Source organism: Brassica napus, chromosome A6 (genome assembly GCF_020379485.1).
Source record: "Brassica napus cultivar Da-Ae chromosome A6, Da-Ae, whole genome shotgun sequence".
Taxonomy (NCBI): Eukaryota; Viridiplantae; Streptophyta; class Magnoliopsida; order Brassicales; family Brassicaceae; genus Brassica; species Brassica napus.
Window position 1 is genome coordinate 28,699,974 of NC_063439.1, and position 19,030 is coordinate 28,719,003.

General features: G+C 37.1%; 1 protein-coding gene and 1 long non-coding RNA gene across 2 annotated transcripts; one reads left to right on the forward strand and one right to left on the reverse strand.

Annotated features, from left to right (window-relative positions):
- Positions 1–4,786: 4,786 nt before the first annotated feature.
- Positions 4,787–5,746, forward strand: LOC106366089. Its single transcript, XR_001273590.3, has 2 exons — positions 4,787–5,271; positions 5,390–5,746. It is a non-coding gene; the product is annotated as an uncharacterized LOC106366089 (long non-coding RNA).
- Positions 5,747–11,454: 5,708 nt separating this feature from the next.
- LOC106349494 (kinesin-like protein KIN-7D, mitochondrial) lies at positions 11,455–18,505 on the reverse strand. The gene is made up of 25 exons (XM_013789469.3): positions 17,816–18,505; positions 17,636–17,733; positions 17,443–17,532; positions 17,313–17,365; positions 17,136–17,201; positions 17,007–17,060; positions 16,748–16,807; positions 16,488–16,566; positions 16,327–16,394; positions 16,141–16,197; positions 15,957–16,061; positions 15,487–15,591; positions 15,247–15,354; positions 15,015–15,146; positions 14,741–14,923; positions 14,371–14,520; positions 14,157–14,294; positions 13,887–14,006; positions 13,751–13,801; positions 13,595–13,642; positions 13,327–13,455; positions 12,444–13,163; positions 12,222–12,351; positions 12,045–12,146; positions 11,455–11,724 (listed from the first exon to the last, which is right to left on the reverse strand). Exons 1-24 carry the CDS (start codon positions 18,142–18,144, stop codon positions 12,061–12,063), a joined length of 3,159 nt encoding a protein of 1,052 aa, XP_013644923.2. The 5' UTR covers positions 18,145–18,505; the 3' UTR covers positions 11,455–11,724; positions 12,045–12,060.
- Between the last annotated feature and the right edge of the window lie 525 nt (positions 18,506–19,030).

Consider the following 19,030-nt stretch of genomic DNA (forward strand, 5'->3'; position numbering starts at 1 on the left):
GAGGGTTTAGGGTTAGGTAGGTTTAGGGTTAGGCAGGGTTTGGTGTTAGGTAGGGTTTAGGGTTAGAAAGGGTTTAGGTTTAGTAGGGTTTTGGGTTAGGCAGGGTTTAGGGTTATAAAGGGTTTAGGGTTAGGTTGTGTTTAGGGTTAGGTAGGGTTTAGGGTTAGGTAAGGTTTAGGGTTAGAAAGGGTTTAGGATTAGGTAGGGTTTAGGATTAGTAGGGTTTAGGGTTAGGTAGGGTTTTGAATTAGGTAGGGTTTAGGGTTAGGTAGGGTTTAGGGTTAGTAGGGTTTAGGGCTAGAAAGGGTTTAGGGTTAGAAAAGTTTTAGGGTTAGGTAGGGTTTAGGTTAGGTGTTTTATTGGCAAATAAATGTTTGCGAACTTTAATTTTTTTTTTTTTGAGATTCTACTGCCATAATAGTTTAAGGTTTTTTGAAATATTACTAATTAATTGTTATTGATTCGAAGATTTTCAAATTTCATCAAAATTCTTTATATATTTATGATAATAGTTTTTCATTCTATTTTAACAAAATTTAACGTTAATAAAATATAATTTATCTTTTTTATTCATAAGATACAAATTTCAAAATATTTTGGTAATTAAAATAATAGATTTAAGATTTAAAATCCGCTATGTAATTTGTTATTTAAATATCACAACAACAAATTAGTGTTAGAGTTTTGAGATTATTTTTCACTGTTTAGGGTTGGTACTTTTAGGGTTAGATGGGATCTATAGTTAGGTTTAGGTAGGGTTTAGGGTTATCTTTAGGCAGGGTTTAGGATTAGGTAGGGTTTAGGGTTTAGGATTAGAAAGGTTTTAGGGTTAGGTAAGGTTTAGGGTTAGGCAGGGTTTAGGGTTTGGTAGGGTTTAGGATTAGTAGGGTTTAGGGTTAGAAAGGGTTAGGGTTAGACAGGGTTTAGGGTTAGCAGGGTTTAGGATTAGGTAGGGTTTAGGGTTTAGGATTAGAAAGGTTTTAGGGTTAGGTAAGGTTTAGGGTTAGGCAGGATTTAGGGTTTGGTAGGGTTTAGGATTAATAGGGTTTAGGGTTAGAAAGGGTTAGGGTTAGACAGGGTTTAGGGTTAGAAAGGATTTAGGGTTAGAAAGGGTTTAGGTTAGGTAGGGTTTAGGGTTAGGTAGGGTTTAGGGTTAGGTAGGGTTTAGGGTTAGGTAGGGTTTAGGGCAAGAAAGGGTTTAGGGTTAGAAAGGTTTTAGGGTTAGGTAGGGTTTAGGGTTATTAGGGTTTAGGGTTAGGTAGGGTTTAGGGTTAGAAAGGGTTTAGGGTTCTGTAGGGTTTAGGGTTAGTAGGGTTTAGGTTTAGGCAGGGTTTAGGGTTAGCAGGGTTTACGTTTAGGGTTAGGTAGGGTTTAGGGTTAGAGAGGGTTTAGGGTTAGGTAGGGTTTTGGATTAGGCAGAGTTTAGGGTTAGGTAGGGTTTAGGGTTAGAAAGGGTTTAGGTTTAGTAGGGTTTAGGGTTAGTAGGGTTTTGGGTTAGTAGGATTTATGGCTAGGCAGGGTTTAGGGCAAGAAAGGGTTTAGGGTTAGAAAGGTTTTAGGGTTAGGTAGGGTTTAGGGTTATTAGGGTTTAGGGTTAGGTAGGGTTTAGGGTTAGAAAGGGTTTAGGGTTCTGTAGGGTTTAGGGTTAGTAGGGTTTAGGTTTAGGCAGGGTTTAGGGTTAGTAGGGTTTAGGTTTAGGCAGGGTTTAGGGTTAGCAGGGTTTACGTTTAGGGTTAGGTAGGGTTTAGGGTTTAGGGTTAGAGAGGGTTTAGGGTTAGGTAGGGTTTTGGATTAGGGAGGGTTTAGGGTTAGGTAGGGTTTAGGGTTAGAAAGGGTTTAGGTTTAGTAGGGTTTAGGGTTAGTAGGGTTTTGGGTTAGTAGGATTTATGGCTAGGCAGGGTTTAGGGTTAGAAAGGGTTTAGGGTAAGAAAGAGTTTAGGTTAGGTAGGGTTTAGGGTTAGGTAGAGTTTAGGGTTAGTAGGGTAGAGGGTTAGTAGGGTTTAGGGTTAGGTAGGGTTTAGGGCAAGAAAGGGTTTAGGGTTAGAAAGGTTTTAGGGTTAGGTAGGATTTAGGGTTAGTAGGGTTTAGGGTTAGGTAGGGTTTAGGGTTAGAAAGGGTTTAGGGTTATGTAGGGTTTAGGTTTAGGCAGAGTTTAGGGTTAGCAGGGTTTACGTTTAGGGTTAGGTAGGGTTTAGGGTTAGAGAGGGTTTAGGGTTAGGTAGGTTTAGGGTTAGGCAGGGTTTGGTGTTAGGTAGGGTTTAGGGTTAGAAAGGGTTTAGGTTTAGTAGGGTTTTGGGTTAGGCAGGGTTTAGGGTTATAAAGGGTTTAGGGTTAGGTTGTGTTTAGGGTTAGGTAGGGTTTAGGGTTAGGTAAGGTTTAGGGTTAGAAAGGGTTTAGGATTAGGTAGGGTTTAGGATTAGTAGGGTTTAGGGTTAGGTAGGGTTTTGAATTAGGTAGGGTTTAGGGTTAGGTAGGGTTTAGGGTTAGTAGGGTTTAGGGCTAGAAAGGGTTTAGGGTTAGAAAAGTTTTAGGGTTAGGTAGGGTTTAGGTTAGGTAGGGTTTAGGGTTAGTAGGGTATAGGGTTAGGTAGGGTTTAGGGTTAGAAAGGGTTTAGGGTTATGTAGGGTTTAGGGTTAATAGGGTTTAGGGTTAGATAGAGTTTAGGGTTAGGTAGGGTTTACGTTTAGGGCTAGATAGGGTTTACGGTTAGATAGGTTTAGGGTTTAGGTAGTAGGAAGGGTTTAGGGATTAGGGTTAGGTTTATGTAGGGTTTAGGGTTAGATAGGGTTAAGGTCTAGGTTTAGGTAGGGTTTAGGGTTAGATAGGATTTAGGGTTTAGGTAATAGGAAAATTTTAGTGTTTAGTTTAGATTGGATTTAGTGTTTGGTTTAGAATAATGCTTAGGATTATAGGGTTTAGGATTTGTTTGTTTTTTAGTTTATGCATTTAGTGCTGAATTTTTTGGATAAAAAATTATATTAAAATTATTGATTTAAATTTTTCTTAAAATGTTATAATTTTAACGTATAAAATATAAAATTTTAATGTATAAATTATACATAGGTGGGAAAAAAATTTATCAAAATATTACTTTTCCTAAAATAAATTTGATGAAATTTCTCTGCAAATTTGTTTTCTGGGTTGAGATCGCTGAGTTCTAGCTGCCCTCAATAGAAATTCTTTCACTCCACACCCATCTTATACATGATCTAGCAGACAAACAGCGCAGGAGAGGAGACAGTTTTGTAGTGGGATGACTAATGAACACGATTTAAGACTATTACAGAAACGGGATAGTCCCTGCGTCGATCGAAGATGAACGAAGAACACGAAAGAGAGCATATCGACTGATTATGGTTTCCGAAGAAGTTTATGGTCGATGGGCCGCAGACAAAGTGCAACACAAAGTCCAACGCCAAGCCCGCAACAATAGAAAGCACACTTTAATGAAACAATGCGTTTCATACCTATCGCGACAGGAGTTCGCGAATTTCTGACGTGGCGTTCTTGTTGGCATACTTGAAAGAGAAGCAAGCATCTTTATATATAAATAGATATTAAATTCTAATATCTAATAGATGTTTTTGTAAATTTATATTTTTTAATAGTTCTAAACCAGTAAAACTTTGGCAAATGTAATTAGTTTTTTAAAAGTTTACCACTAATCATCGATAAAATGTATTAAACAATAAATGCATGTGCGTATAAATGCAAATCTCTATATATTAATCCCAGTAGTTTTAAATACAAGCTGAATCTTGATTTTCACCACAATATCTAATTATATAAAGAAATGTTGTTGTTGGTGTTGTTGGTATTTATGTAACGTAGAGAGAGACCCTTCGTAGAGAGAAGAGAGAGAAGAGAGAGAAAGTAGATCTGGTTCCGGTGTACGGCCGGCGCGTCCGCGCGCGTGCCGTCGCCGGAACCTCTCGGGTTTTCTTCCGTTTAAAGCAGTCCGTTCCCTTGTCGTTCTATCGTCTCCCTTCCCCTGATTTGCTTTGTCCGAGCTCTGGTTAACGTTCATCCGGAGACGCTAGCTCGAGGAGCGAACCGTCATCATCGGTGGTTCTGTTTACTGGAGTGAAGGCGCGGTCGGGTGGAGGGGAAAGCTTTGTGAAGTTCTTCTCCGGGAGGTGGGGGTTACTAAAACTCCTTCGTCGCCGGCTCAAGTCTCTGGGTGGTGGATGGCTTCTTCAGCATCGCCTCGTCGGTTCTGTCTCCGGGGGGTGAAGGCTTACACAGCCTTGCGTCGCCGGCTCAAGTGGTTAGAAGTGGTGGTTCGTTGTTTGGATCGGGTAGAGAGGTTTGATTGTCAGTTCTGTGGTTCGCGGCTCTTGTAAGACGGATGAGATCTCGAAGAGATCGAGGAGACTCTCCGCAGAGAGTTTGGAAAGCTGAAGGAAGGTGGTTTCGGTGGAGGCTCTCCGGTTTCGAGCTCCGCCGTTACGAGGGTTCCGGTGGTGGTGTTCTGGCGGCTTCTCGCTTGGGTCACGGTCGGGTTGAGGCGATGGTTGACGCGTGGCGTGCTGATGATGTGATTTCAACACGCGTCCCGCTTCCTCGATGCGTGGCTCATAAGGAGAAGTCTGGGCCGTATAGTTCGAGTAGAATGTTGTGGGCTGCAGGCCCGTTTAGTTTTTAATCCATGCCCGTCGGCTTTGTGGGCTTTTGTTTTTGTGAAATGTTTCTGGGCTTTGGACTAGTCTGTTGGGCTCGGGCCCTGTTTGTTTATGTTTTTATTAATAAAAAAAAAAAACTTTGACGGAAAAAAAAAAAAATAAAGAAATGTTGGAGTCTCTCCTGCTGAGGACACGTCATTAAGTAGAGGGAGGAGAGTGCAACACGTGTCTGTTTCTGGATGCGTTTAGTTGATTTTGTTTTTTTTCATATATATGGGCCTTCACGTTATATTTCTTGGGCCCTAGAAGAGGTTTTGTGGACTGATCCAACTCATCATCTCATCCGTAGTCACCTTCTTCGTCTGCAGAGATTGTCGCCTTCGGTTTTAGGGTTCTTGGTGTTCTTCCATGTAGTCTCCTGATGGTTATGGGGGGCGAATATTCTCGGTGAATCTCTGTAAAAAGCTACTTTTAGTGCGTTTCGTCTGAATCTCTTCTCGCTGGAGAAGAGAAACCGGAGCTGTTACGGGATGCATTCAATCCTTATCATTAACTACCTTATTAACTCCTTACTCCCCACTTCTATATTGATTCCTCACTCAATGCATCTCTCATCTCTTTGAGTCGGCCAATCTCTTGCTATAAAAAGGTATGCATTCATCCCGTAAAAATCATCCTTCACTCACAACACTAAAAAAATTTCCAGGAGTAGATTTTGAGTAGATTTGTATCTGATTGCCGCTGTAATTTTATATTTTGATGTGAAGGGTTCTTTCAGGGTTTATGGTTTAAGCGATCGCAATCTTCAGTTGTCAGATGATTGGTGAGTCTGTGTAACATATCAAAAAGCTCATACATGTCAAAAATTCAAGTGTTTTTGTTTTGTTTTCATTTACATATGAAGAATCAAACGAACAGAGAAAATGTATGAAGAACATTAATACATGTAGAATTTTTTAGATTCTATGTATCTATCTCTTCTTCCAAGTTGCTGCCTTTAGCTTATTACCATGTTGATTTTCTACTAAAATGGTGAAGTTACTTTGTCTCCTATATGTTTCTTTGTAAAGAAAGGTTCTTCCTTGGCTTAGACCATTGTGGAATAAAGATCACTTTCGCCTGAATTTTCTTCGTTTCTCTATCTTTGATATGTTGTGTTTCATGTACTCTTCAGTCTCTTTGTTATGTAGCTAAATGCTGTTTACAGGTCTTCTCTTTGCATCTTTTTGCTTTGAGTAAATAAGTGAATAGAGAAACAGTTTTGCAAAGGGAAAATCTAAAAGGAGCTATGGGGAAAGTAGAGAACGCTAGAGATGGGAAGGCTGGTATGGATCATGAGTTGCGAAAATGGAGTTCAGAGAATGGAAGAGTGGACCAAAGTTTAGTCCTATGGGATAAGAATGGCTTAGTCAAGTCCAAACCGGCAACTGAAAGGTGTTAGAGCTGTACATCCTGTTTTAGGATTGTAAGTTATTTGCCTAAAACTATTAGAATTTTTCATAAAGGTAGGCTTAAACCATGGACTAGCAATGCTAACGTTTGCTGTAGATGCAGTTATGTACCTTTAATTAGTCTCCAGAGCAATTTTGTGACAACAACTGAGTTTCAGTCATTTATAATGATGACAAATGAAGCTGATAGTTTAGCATACATAAAAACGTAACTTTACGGTATCGCATGGCCATCAGGATCACTACCATAAAATATCTTCTTCTTTTTTTGTTTTTTTTCCTCTATAATCAATCGTGTTTTTAAGATGCTCTCTTTTTGTCCACAACTACGCTTCATTTCACCGGATCGACTTCTAGGTGTGCAGTGTACTCTGTCTCTATGGGCAATAGTAAAATACAATTCTCTGAAATTGACACTATCCCTCTCTGTTCGTCGCACATTATTTTAGAGGATGAGATTACATAAATAAGCCTGGAATGAAGATTTTTCATTACACAAGTGAAAATATAAGACATGAAAAAAATAGAAAAAATATAAGACATTGTACAACAGCTCTGACCGAGCAGATGATTGGGTACATTATGTAAAATGGTTTATTTTGTTAACCAAATCTCAATTTATAAATTACTTTTTTGTTAAATGTATTTTTATTTTATGTATTACAAATTTAAAATCTATAATTTATCTTTATTTAAACATGCCCTGAGATCAAATGTTCGACAACTTTTCCGGCACTTGAGGGAAATAAACACAGACCTTGGTCTCTGGCTGGATAAAGGTGATGCATTAAAAGAGGAGCTTAAGTCTTTTTTTTTTTTCACTGAAAAGAGGAGCTTAAGTCAAGATTTTTTTTTTTTGTTGAAATGAATCTCTTTCATAAGAGAATTGTGGGATGTAGAATTTAGCTATGTGATTTTATGAATGGCAATATGTTTTAATTAAAGATCAATAAGAATATTTGTGTTTTAGATTTGCTGTTTGCCTAGAGTTTGTGTTCCATATTTATCATGGCCAGTTGCCACTCTTCATTCTAAGCGAGCGTGAGAATTTAAAAGAGTAACTTATTAATGAAGAGCGAACCACTAAAATTGTCTGTGTCTCTACTTTTGCTCATAAAACATTTGTTATTTAGTCTAACTACTTCAATAGCAAATTAAAATTACTTCCCGCACTACACACCAAAACTTCACCCAACACACTATGAAAATCTTTGCTTTAGCTTAACATATTAAGAGCACTCATATGAAACTCAGCGCTGAACCATAAGAAATCATATAAATTCATACTTGAACAGCACTCATATAAACAGTTCATTCAAACCAAGGAAACATAGTTACCCCTATGAAACTCATCGCTAACTTCAAGCTTAAAACTGTTTAGCACAAACATAACGAAAAGCATCAAAACAAAAGATCTGTTAACTTGACAACTTCCATTCTTTATCTTTAAGCTCTAAAATTGTTTCAGTCAGCCATAACCCGCTGCCAACACCATCTATATACAGCAAAAAAAACTATTCATACAAATTTTATACATAAAACCCGCTGCCATTGGTGACGTATGAGTTTCTTCTCACAATCTGAAACAGTCGGAGTTATGGGATTGTGTTTAATCCCATTGGTTCATCTGAGAGACGGTGTGTGTTGGGTATAAATAGATGTGAGTATTCTTCTTCTTGAACTCATCTTCTCTTCATCTCTTATAGTATACTAATAGGCGTTCTTATGGCTAATTCGAGGTTTTTTTCTCCGACCTGAAGTCCGGCAAGTGTTCCTCCGGCGTCGAGTCTAGGCTTCTGCGGCTCTTTGATATCTAAGGTTCATCTTCTTCTTCGGTATCTTACCAAGTCAACCGACAATGGAGTTTAAGAAGGGTGTGTGAGTCGAATCGTCGTGAGAACGAAATCGCTGGTACATCCAGCTGTTGATGTCCTTGCAAAAAGGTAGAGCTGAGATCTGTGGTTATGCTTTTATTGATCTGTGCGTAGAAAGACTCTGTGGCTGTGAATTTAAGGATTATCTAAGATTCTAGAAAAAGATTATGACACAAAGGAGGACATAGAGCTTCATTCAACGTTTTGGTTTTGTTTGATCATACTGTGTTTACTCTGTCTGTTTTTTTTTTGGTCGAAATTATGTCTGTTTGTTTAAGGGTTTGATTTCAAATTGTAAAAATGCTTCCCGAATGTATAATCACATATTATTGTCTTTATCTTTGTGTAAACAAGCATTTTCCTGATTCCATATAGTTTAAATTTTCCTGTGAGAATGTGTCAGCTATGTACAAGTCTGGGTTAGACTATCTGGTTTTGAGTTGAGGAAAATGTCAAGATCTAATGCTCATTATTTGAGTATTGTTCTTAGATTCAAGGATTGTATGCTATTTATGAATTCTTAGGTGTAGTCTTACTCTGAAAAGTTTGTTTGTTTTTATATTCTTCAAAAACGGCTACATTTTCTTAAGAATGGATTACTTTAAACATTCTGGCAATTAAAAGATCGATCTATTAGTACTATTACCAACACGAATGAAGTTTTAAAAACAGATTCCACATTTGCAGGTCTTGAAAGACAGCCAAGAAGAGTTTCAAGAAAAAAATCATTAGAGCGATCAATGTTTGACACAATTTTACAAAACAACCAAGTAATCTATTTACTCAGGTATCTAATATTATCAGAATCTTTATGCCGCTCACTTTAAAGTTATAATCCAGAAGCATCAAAATCTGATCAAACTATTTAATCCGTTTGTTAGTTTAGCATCTGAAAGCTCAAGGTTTGTGATAGAAATTCTAAAACCTTGCAACTTAAAAAAGAAGAAGACATGATTGGGTTGGCCTTTGACTTTTACTGTTGTTTTTTTGCTACTGTTAATATCATTAAAATGAAACAAGATTTACTTCAAGATAATCTAATTTTAGTGTCACCTTGGCAAAAAAAAAAAAAAATAACAAAGAAAGTGATGTTAGAGCCTGTGAAAAAAACCATAATCTTATCTTATCCAAAGATGCATAAGGTCTCTAAAGAGCTTTTGATCCTTCCTTGCAGAGATAGTGTTCTTGATCTCATGATCATTAGTGTGAAAAATAGTTGCAGTGGTAAGTGAGGTGTTGTTGTGAATAACATTGTTGCTCTATTTCCAAATATGTAACACGAGAGCCTTAGTTACCATTTTCGAAGGAGGAGCCGGTGTTTCATCCCAAAATAGCAGCAGAAGCAGAAACAGTACTGGCATTGGAATTGTTTGCTTCATTACTTCGGATCCATGCTAGCAGTTCTGACCAATTAATAAACATTTGCAATGGTCCACTTATACAGGAGAAAACCATACACTATATATCTGAGCTATGGCCACACTTGAGATGAAGATGAGTCTGGTTTATGGATTCCGCGAACAGAGGCAGCTTCGTGTTTGGCTGAGTATGCTTGATGTGAAAATGCTTACATTTGTATGTGGACATACACAATAAGTACTTTTAATTGTTTTGTTTTGAATTGATACATTTGTATTAGTTAATATAAAGAAGGGTTCATTTCTCTAGAACAAACATGTGAAAAAGCAAAGATAAACAAATCAATTGAATACAATAAAACTAACACTAAATTAATGATTTATTGATAAAAAACACACCCTGTTTGTACATATTTTTATGTAGACATACACAATTAGTACTATAAATTGTTTTGTTTTGTATTGATACATTTTATTAATTAATGCAAAGAAAGGTTCATTTCTCTTGGAAGGGAAAAAAAATAAAGAATAGTAATCAAGAAATAGTGATTAACACATAATATATAATCATTTTTTCAACGGAAAGTTTATAATTTATAATCAAAAATATAAAGTTGGTTTTGGTTCCTCCTATGTCTACGTAGATGGACACATCAGATCTTGAGAAGCCAACACGTGTCCCCGTCCAAAATGCATAGTTTCATTAACTTGGAGTTAGAGATCAAGTGGGCTTTTGGTGCAACTCATAAACATGCGGGAGTATTGTCGTGTGGACTTTAGATCAAATTAAAAATAATACTTTTAACAATATATTTTATATTTTAGTAAAAAAAATGTCGTGTTCTTCGTCTTATGAATACGTCATAAAAACAGCTCTTATGATATTGTTGATATTCAATCCGATCATACCGGTATGACAAAATTAATGTAAATCAAAAGAACCGAGTACGATGATTTTAATTGGATTTACATGTGTCAAATATACAATCAAATGTTTTTTTATTTATTTTAATGTGTAAAATAGCCCGTAAAAACTAAAAAACTAGATGAACCAATAAGTTTATAGTATATTAGTGAACGTACATATAAAATGTATAATATTATATAGTGAATGCAAAATTGAATTTACTAATTTGATATACATATACTGAGCATTTAACATATAAATAAAGTTGTAGCAAAAAAAAACATAGGAATAATTATTTGATCTACCCATTTACATCAATTTGTTTTTTAAGATCCATGATTTTGCGATAAATAATGCTCCTATAATTATTTGTTTAACCCAATTACATCAATTTATTTTTTAACATCCGTGATTTCACGATAAATAGTGCTCCTAACTTCTTCTTTTTTTATACAATAGCATAAACATATTATATATTAGTCCCCTACTTAGCTATTTGAATAAACGAACTCTTTGATATTTGAAAATTTTGAACGATTCCTTTTGTACGGTAAACGGTTTTATTTCAAAGTATTAATACACCAATGAAAAAAATATATTTTGCAAGATAATTACACGCATCTGGAGCATAAACTCTTTATTACATACGAGCATGGATTCCATAAAAAACGTCCATGAAATATTATCATTTAATTTAAATATATTGTTAATTCATAACGCAAGTTTCTATAGTATTAATAACTTCGAAATTAATAGTAAAACCTATCTAATAAAGTCTAAGCTTATTTAATAACGATAGACCGTATTCAATTTAAAGAGTGGCAGGGAAGTTGAAGAATGACTTTTATCAGGAGAAAACTATCACATTTTAATTAAAACATACACAAACCAAACTACTCGCACTAACAAAATGTTGTTTTGGCTTAAATAATATAAGTTTTTCCTTAACATATTTCTTGGCATGATCATTGAATAATTATATGCGGATATCATTAATCTTATTATATTAGATTGTCCTTCATAGAATAATGAAAGTTACTGTCATTTTAATTCAGTCCAAAAATATTTATTAAAATTAACAACATGGTCTCCAAATTCTATTTATTTATTTTTTATTTATAATATCGTTTTCAATCTATATTTTCTTAAAAAATGCTTCATAAAATTAATGTAAATTCATATAAAATAGTTTTTTGCTAACTTCCCGCCCGTAGGGCGGGCCGACCCTAGTAACAGAAATAATTTGGTTTGGAAAAACCACATATAGAAATTTCAAGGGATCCAGTAAGTAACTTCGTGTGGAACAACACATTCAAAGCCTTTCAACAAATGGGAGTATGCAGTTCTTGTGATACGCAAAAGAACCTCCCCCCCTCTTTTTAGTGACAAATATAAATATAACCACAGACATATTACATACAAGAGGGCCGAAAACTAGTTTTAAAAAAAATTCACAACCTGTTCTTTTCCTAAAATATTTAGCAACAGGCTTCACCCAGAGTTCTTGACAACCTGCAACACCATTCCAACTTGATCAATAGCTGCATCTTTTTCTATTTTATACAAGAAGTCATTGAAGCCCATGAGCAAAAATACCAATAATGAAACCAAACACTGAACCTAATAGCTTAAATCGGTTAAACACAGGTTTTACTTTCTATATCGATGAAACCAAACCGAAACTCCCATGTACAGTTTTGATAGAACAACCAAAACTTTACCAAACTCGACCCAGCTAGATATTTAGTTTCAGCTACATTTTCTATAACGAAAAAGGAACCCAAAATGGAACGCAACACAACAACATTTTGCGTTCACTTGCAAGAAGGTACCTTTGATTTGCCTAGGTCAAGACGGAAACGCAAAGAGCCGATCAGATATCTTTGTGCGGCAGATTGGGCATTCAGAGCAAGCGAGGGAACAGGATTTACATACTGTAAAAAGAAGCGTCTTTTTACTTAGAACTTGTTTGAGAAAAGAGGTTTCATGGAGATGAAGTTGCGACTTACAGCAGAAATGGCGGCAAGGGAGTAGAATTGCTGCCGTGGGAGACTCGAAACACACTTTACAAATGTGAGAGTTTGCGTCTCCATTCACTTGCGATTTCATCTCTTTCTCCTTCATTTCTTGCATCCGTGCCTGTCTCATTGTTACAGACCTTGTTAAATATATGTGACCGAAAGACTGTTTCACAGCTAAACAATGTAAAAAGCTCATCTCGTTAGATTTACCTTGAGACGAGCAACAAGAGGTTCCTCTTTTGGTGTCTCTTCGGTTTTAGCTACCACTACTACTTCAGGTTGTCTCGGTGCACTCGAGACTTGTCTCTCTTTCAGAACCGTGTTGCTTTGATTCTTCTCTATTTCCCTTGCTGGGTCAGTGGCGGTTCCACTGACTTCAGAAGATGCACCATTGTCTTTCTTCAACTTGGCAACAAGTACCCACATGTTTGCCAAATCATTTTCTAGGGCTTCCTCTCTTCTCTTTGCTTCTTCTGCTTTTTTCCTGTATTCTTCTTCTATGAACTCTTTCTCTGAAAGTGCAGACTCAAGAACCGCCTCTCGCTGTTTCCTTGCTTTCAACTCCATTTTCAGATCTTCCAGGTCGAGACTCCTTGAGTGAAACTCATCTCCACTTGACCTACCCGAAGAGATCCTTCCCTTTATTCCTGACCTTGCCCCGTCGTTATACTTGCGACTATTAACTCCGTTCATGGGGTTACGCGTTTGAGCCAAGTCTCTTGCAGCTGCTAATTCTTTCTCGAGCTTTGTGTTTTGTAGTGAAAGTTTTGTTACTTCACTAGCCAGATTTTTCAGCTCAACAGCAGCAGCAGAGGCTAGTTCCTTGGCGTATGAAGCTTCTTCAGCTAGTTTTTGATTTTGTACTCGTAAACCACTGTTCTCTTCCACGATCTGGACATGTTCTAGCTTCAATTTCTCGTTCTTTATCTCCTAAAATAGAAGACATAAACGTCTATGTAAAAACAAGAGATAAAAGTATGTAACTTTAACAGAGGATCAATTTTTTTTATTATTGTCTACGTTACGTGATATTATCATGCGGTTATTTACTGACATACTTACGAGAACGGAGAATGTATGTTTGTTTATTTACCTGCGACTGTATTTTCCTTTTTAGTTCATCTGCATACTCTCCAGATGATGCTGATTTCTCACTAGATACTGCTTTCAAACGTTGCTCTAGAAGGTTCACCTTTTCATGTAGTTCTTTGTTCTCAGTGCACTACATATTTGGGAAAAGTGTGGTAAGAGGCAATTTTCGCAGAACAGTGTTGAAAGGATGAATGATAGTAAGCAAGAAGAACTGAGTAAAAAAAAAGATGAGAATAATGAACTTTAAATGAAAAAAAAAAGCTACCAACCTTCTTCTGTAGTTGTTCTTGAAGAATGCAATTATCTGCTGATTTGATCTGTGCCAGAGGTAGAACCAAGTTAAACATATGGTTACTTTAAGCAACCTTTGATTTGGCTCTTGCAGTAAACAAGGCGGTATTTTCAGTAAAAGAATAAATCTTCACCTCTAGTTCAAAGCTCTTCTCATTGCACTGGGTCATTAAACTCATTACTTTCTGAAAACAAGAAAAGAACATAATATCTTAGCTGAAAGGGTCCAAAGTCATGTTCTCGCAGTGAAGGGATGTGGAGATTGTATACCTGTTGCATCTCAACCAATGATGCGTTGGCAATTGATGCTTCACCACTCTCAATTATTAGCTGTTCTAAAGCCCTCATTTGTCCTTGCTTTTCTTGAATCTCGCGTTCCAGATCCTGTATCTGTATGAATAATTTGGCAGGTGAATTATTTAAGCAAAGTAAAATAGACACTTCAGGTAGACAGTCAAATAATCTTCTAAAAAATCACAACAAATATCTTTGAAACGTGTTTCCGGTGGCAGAGTACACAAATATCAAAAGTAACACTACCTGAGTTTGTGAGTTTTCCGGATCATTTACGGACTGGTCCACCAAACGCTTTAGAGTGCTCATACTGAAAGCTACTTCGCCAGCAAGCATCTTAACTTGTTCAACCAGAAGGTCAATTTCATCCGGCGTCATGACACCCTATATGTAGCCATTGTCCCCCAACTATTAGATTCCATTTCTGCAATCAATACAAACTTTGGGGTAGTCTACTCACTTGAGTAATTTCTGCACCAGGCGAGTTTTCGCCATTCAACTTGCTGGAAGATCTCCGGTGGTTAAAACCTAAAGAACCATCTGATACAGGAGCCAGGGTAGAAGATGGAGATCCCAGGTTATCGTTATCAAAGAGCAGAGAAGCGAATTTCTGAAAAGCAAAGAAAAAACAGAATGATTCACTGTGTGTTTGAAATAGCTTCTGAGATAAGGCAGCAACATGCAGCAGTAGAGTAAAAAAAAGATAGAACGATAAATTACTTTCCCAGAAAAGATGCCTTGAGTAAACAAAATATATACTTATTCAGAAGAAAAGATGGCAAGAATTTGTTTCATTGCGGACACATCACTGGTTTGATAAGACAACTTACGTCATCATTTCCCGCAGAGAGACTGCGCTGGTGAGTGGGTACGTCACCCAAATATCCAGTTCTAGAATTCTTGGTAGATACGAGTATGAGCTTGGTAAGCTTTTGAATTCTGCTCATTAGAGCAGCTTTGGCTTCTTCTTCTTCCTCCAATCTTGACTGCATTTTCACTTGACCTTCTTCCAACTGTTATAATACATAGATAGGTAGTTCAGTCACCGCCATTGGTACACAGAAAAATGTATTCAGGATAAAAATGGTCTGCGGAAGTCAGAACCTGTTGCTTTAAGCTCATCAACTCTTCATGACTGACACCAACAAGCATACCTCTTCTTAGCTGATCAAGTTCTAGTTTGAGAATTGAGATCTCTCTTTGATATTTCTTAATTAGTGACTTCTCATCTATAATCTGCTTTTAGGACATTATATAATAATCATTAAGTGGAAGTTCGATCTTGAACCATTGAGTAGAGCAAGGTACTTTATTAAAAAACATGCTAAGAGATCACCTGATTGCGTGAAGCATAGATTTCTATACTCTTTGCTCTGCTGGCGAATTTCAATGTATTATGAGTTTCCTCATTACTGCTAGACGCGGGAGTAATTGTACATATGAGCTAAAAAGGGAAAACAAAATACTGAATTAGTTTCTCTGTTGTTTTGGTGAATTAGCGTGACTGCACTGCGTAGTGCGTACTACAGATATATAGCCAAAAATCCTCCGAAAGACAGAGACAGAATAGTCTTACCGAAACATGCCCATGACCACTTAGTGATGATTGCAGAAGACGAGTTAACTTAGAGTCACGATATGGAATGTGAGTTGCCTTACCCTCACTAAGTTTTCCAATCACCTTCACAAATAAAACCACAAGAAATAATTTTAGTAAAAGGCAGTTCCATCGCAAGGGTTTGAGACTTAAAATGCTACCATCGACAGACAAAAAGTACAAAAAAGGCAGAGCATACTACTTATCAGAAAGTCAAGCATCAAGAGAAGATCATGAAAAACAGAAATGTACTGAGAATCCTAAGTGTATTCCCAGCAACTGAAAAGTCTGTTATGATTCTTTAATGACACCAATGGGATATAGAATCTAATTAGCAAGTCCAGCATTATGCGTAAATAGTAATGATGCTTTTGATTGGCATGACATCGTTACATATTAAGAAACATATGATAATGGAAGGAAACCCCGAATTAAGAAATGAAACCTACAGTTCCAAGAGTTAGAAGACTCTTGTTGATGTATGAACCCTCCTTCCTCCTCAATCCAGTTGTTTCAGTTTTGGAACTCTCAGATCCAGCCAAGTCAATCAAATTCTAAACAAGAAAGATATACAGTTAGTCCCTTCTTGACAAATGAATGATCTATATAATAACTAAACGAAGAAGCACTTACGAGTTGAGAAAAAATAACTCCATCATAATCATCTCCAGTAGCACTACTTTCAATCATCTGCAACCATATACAAATTGGAATCAAAACATGTAATAAAGACACTTGTAAGAGCAAACAAATATCATGCAGAGACACTTAGAAGAGCAATACGTTACACTATGACAAGTTTGGATCTTGAAGACATACCAGTGTAAATAAAGTGTGACTTCTGCTGCTCATCAAATTGAAATTATTTGAACCAACGTGGCGATGTTCTGTCATAAAAACAACAGCAACACTAAGGAGAGGCAGGAGGGACAGAGTTCAGAACATCAAGACATGTGTCAAAGGTCAAGTTTTCTAATTACCTTCTCCAGCTGCAATGAAGGATAGTACGTGACCAGGAGACAAAACAACTTCTTCCTTGATACCCTCAACATAAGTGCCCTAGAAAAACGAATAGTACACTCTTTACTTAGCCAAAATAATTCTTATAACAGGAGGATAAATATTTAAGCTAATTCGTTCTAAATTATTCTATTTAGACCATGATGCTATAAAACTGTACGTGCGTGATAGAGAGAGAATGATAAATCTAAGCATTCATTCAATAGTGGTTAAAGCAAACCTGGGAATCCTCTCTAACTCGTAAGTTTTGGCCTGTTGGATCCAGTAAATCATTTATCACCTGATACAAGGACAGTAATCAGATAAACTGTAGACAGATGAAACAGACAAACAATCAAGTAAGAGTAAAGAGATGACTCAAATTTATATAATTTAAGCAGTTGACTTCCCAGTGATAAGGTAAAGGGCATGGAAACAAATCGCAGACTACTTTCCAAGGCTTAGCAAGTTATGTATCAAGGAGAGAAAGTTGGACTAACCTCGTTGTATATTTCAAGATACGAAACACGGAGCAGGAACTCCCTTCCTGGAGTCTGAAAGATAATGACGTAGCCAATTAGGGAAGATGAAGTAAGTCATAGGAGAAAAAAGAGATGAAGACCGCTTACATCCTGGATGATACTGAACACGTCTTTTATTGCAAGCGGTATGATCCCAGGAGATTCTTGATCACCCTAAGCATATTGCAATCAAATGGAAAAACAAAAGGAATATCATTTGTTTGGATGGGAATTTAAAATCTAACAGAATACCCAGAAGAAGATATCGAAGAAAAAAAGTCGTACATGCATGGTATGGGTCTTTCCACTGCTTGTAACACCATAGGCAAAAACGGTTCCTGCCAAATTTCCAAAACAGTGAGTCAGTCAGGCTATAAACAATACTAAATTGAAGGCAGCAATGTTGGTTCCATACCGTTAACACCTTCCATGGCAGCCTTGACAACGGGTCTTGCAGCAACGTCATAAACGTCCATAGTATTTGCTTGTGGTCCAAATACTTTATCTGACATCCACAAATTTGGAAAAAATATTCACTCACCACTATAATCAACTTGAACAATAATTATCATTTAATAAAAAAAAAAGAGTTGGAAGGCGGAGAATACCAAAAGCGTAGGCAGTGAGGGGATTGTACTCGTGCCTGACCATGGTATCTCCATCAGGATACCAAGCAACTTCATCTCCTCTTTGATACTCTCTATCACTGCAATTTCAGAATCCCAATAATTGAGGCATTCGAATAGCATCTAGATCTGGTGTAGGGCGATCAGATCTAATTAATATACCTCAAAGGTCGAAAACGAACGGTGACGGAAATGCTATCCCGCTCGGAGCTGATAGTCTCCTCCACAGGCTCGCCGAGAAGCTCCTCCGACGGGTAAGGGAGGGAGGATCCAGTTCCGAAGCTCTCGGAGCCGATTGGGCCGTAGTCGGAGAAGGTGCGACTGGTAGTCATAGATCGGGAGCCGATTCCGCCGCCGGAGTTAGGAAGTGAAGAAGAACGGGGGACGAGGCGGTTGCTGAGATGAGAAGAAGAAGTGGAAGAAGAGGGACTTGCTGGTCTATTGTTAGAGAAGGGAGAGCTGCTCCTTGTTCGAGATGAGGATGATGCCATCCACTGACCTAGATACTCGGGGAGGGAGGTCAACTCCGGCGACTCGGAATCGGTGAGAAGAATCGATTCAATCAGGAGAAGAGAATGTGTCAGTGGGAGCTCACATGGCTGCTGGAGACTGAATAAATCATTCTAACCTTCTCTCTCTCTCTCCTTCTTTCGGTTGCTACGAGATGGTAGAGAGAGAGAATGTGAGAGAATAGAAGAGAGAGATTATTTCGTCTTCTTTAAGCGAAGGCGGTGTAGAGAGAGAGGGTAAAGAAGAAGATGGAATGGAGATAGATCTCTCTTTCTCTCTCTCTTCTTCTTCCTGGGTGAAGAAACGAGGAGGTTGAAATTTCAGATTTTGAATTTTGTTTCTTTTTTTCTGTGCCTTTCCAAATATACAATATATTTTTATTTAAATTAATTGTGGTCGTTGAAAATAATTTAGGGAGGAGAACGACAAAACACAATTTTGGGGAAGACAAAATACAAATATATATTTATTCAAATAATTTTACTGTGAGTTGACGTGACATGTTGAAGACCACCGTGTGACCGAGACTAGTGAAAGAAGCGCGCACAATTAACAATGGTTTTCAAATCTAGTTCAACCCACGAGACACGAGCGGGACTAACAATGGCTGACCGACCATTTACAGTAGTGGTTCCCCCTTTTTGTTCTGCATATGATTTGGGCAAAAAATCTCAGTTGCAAATATGAAAAATAAGCATGTGATTGTACACAATAGGAAAAATAATTTAATTTAATTGTTTAAATAAAAAAATTGACTTTTATTTGTAGAAATAATAATAGTAAAAGCTAAAAATCCTTTCAAATTATATTGTATGTAATGTAACTAAAGAAGAAAAACAATATTATCCTTAACGTAGTAACATGCAA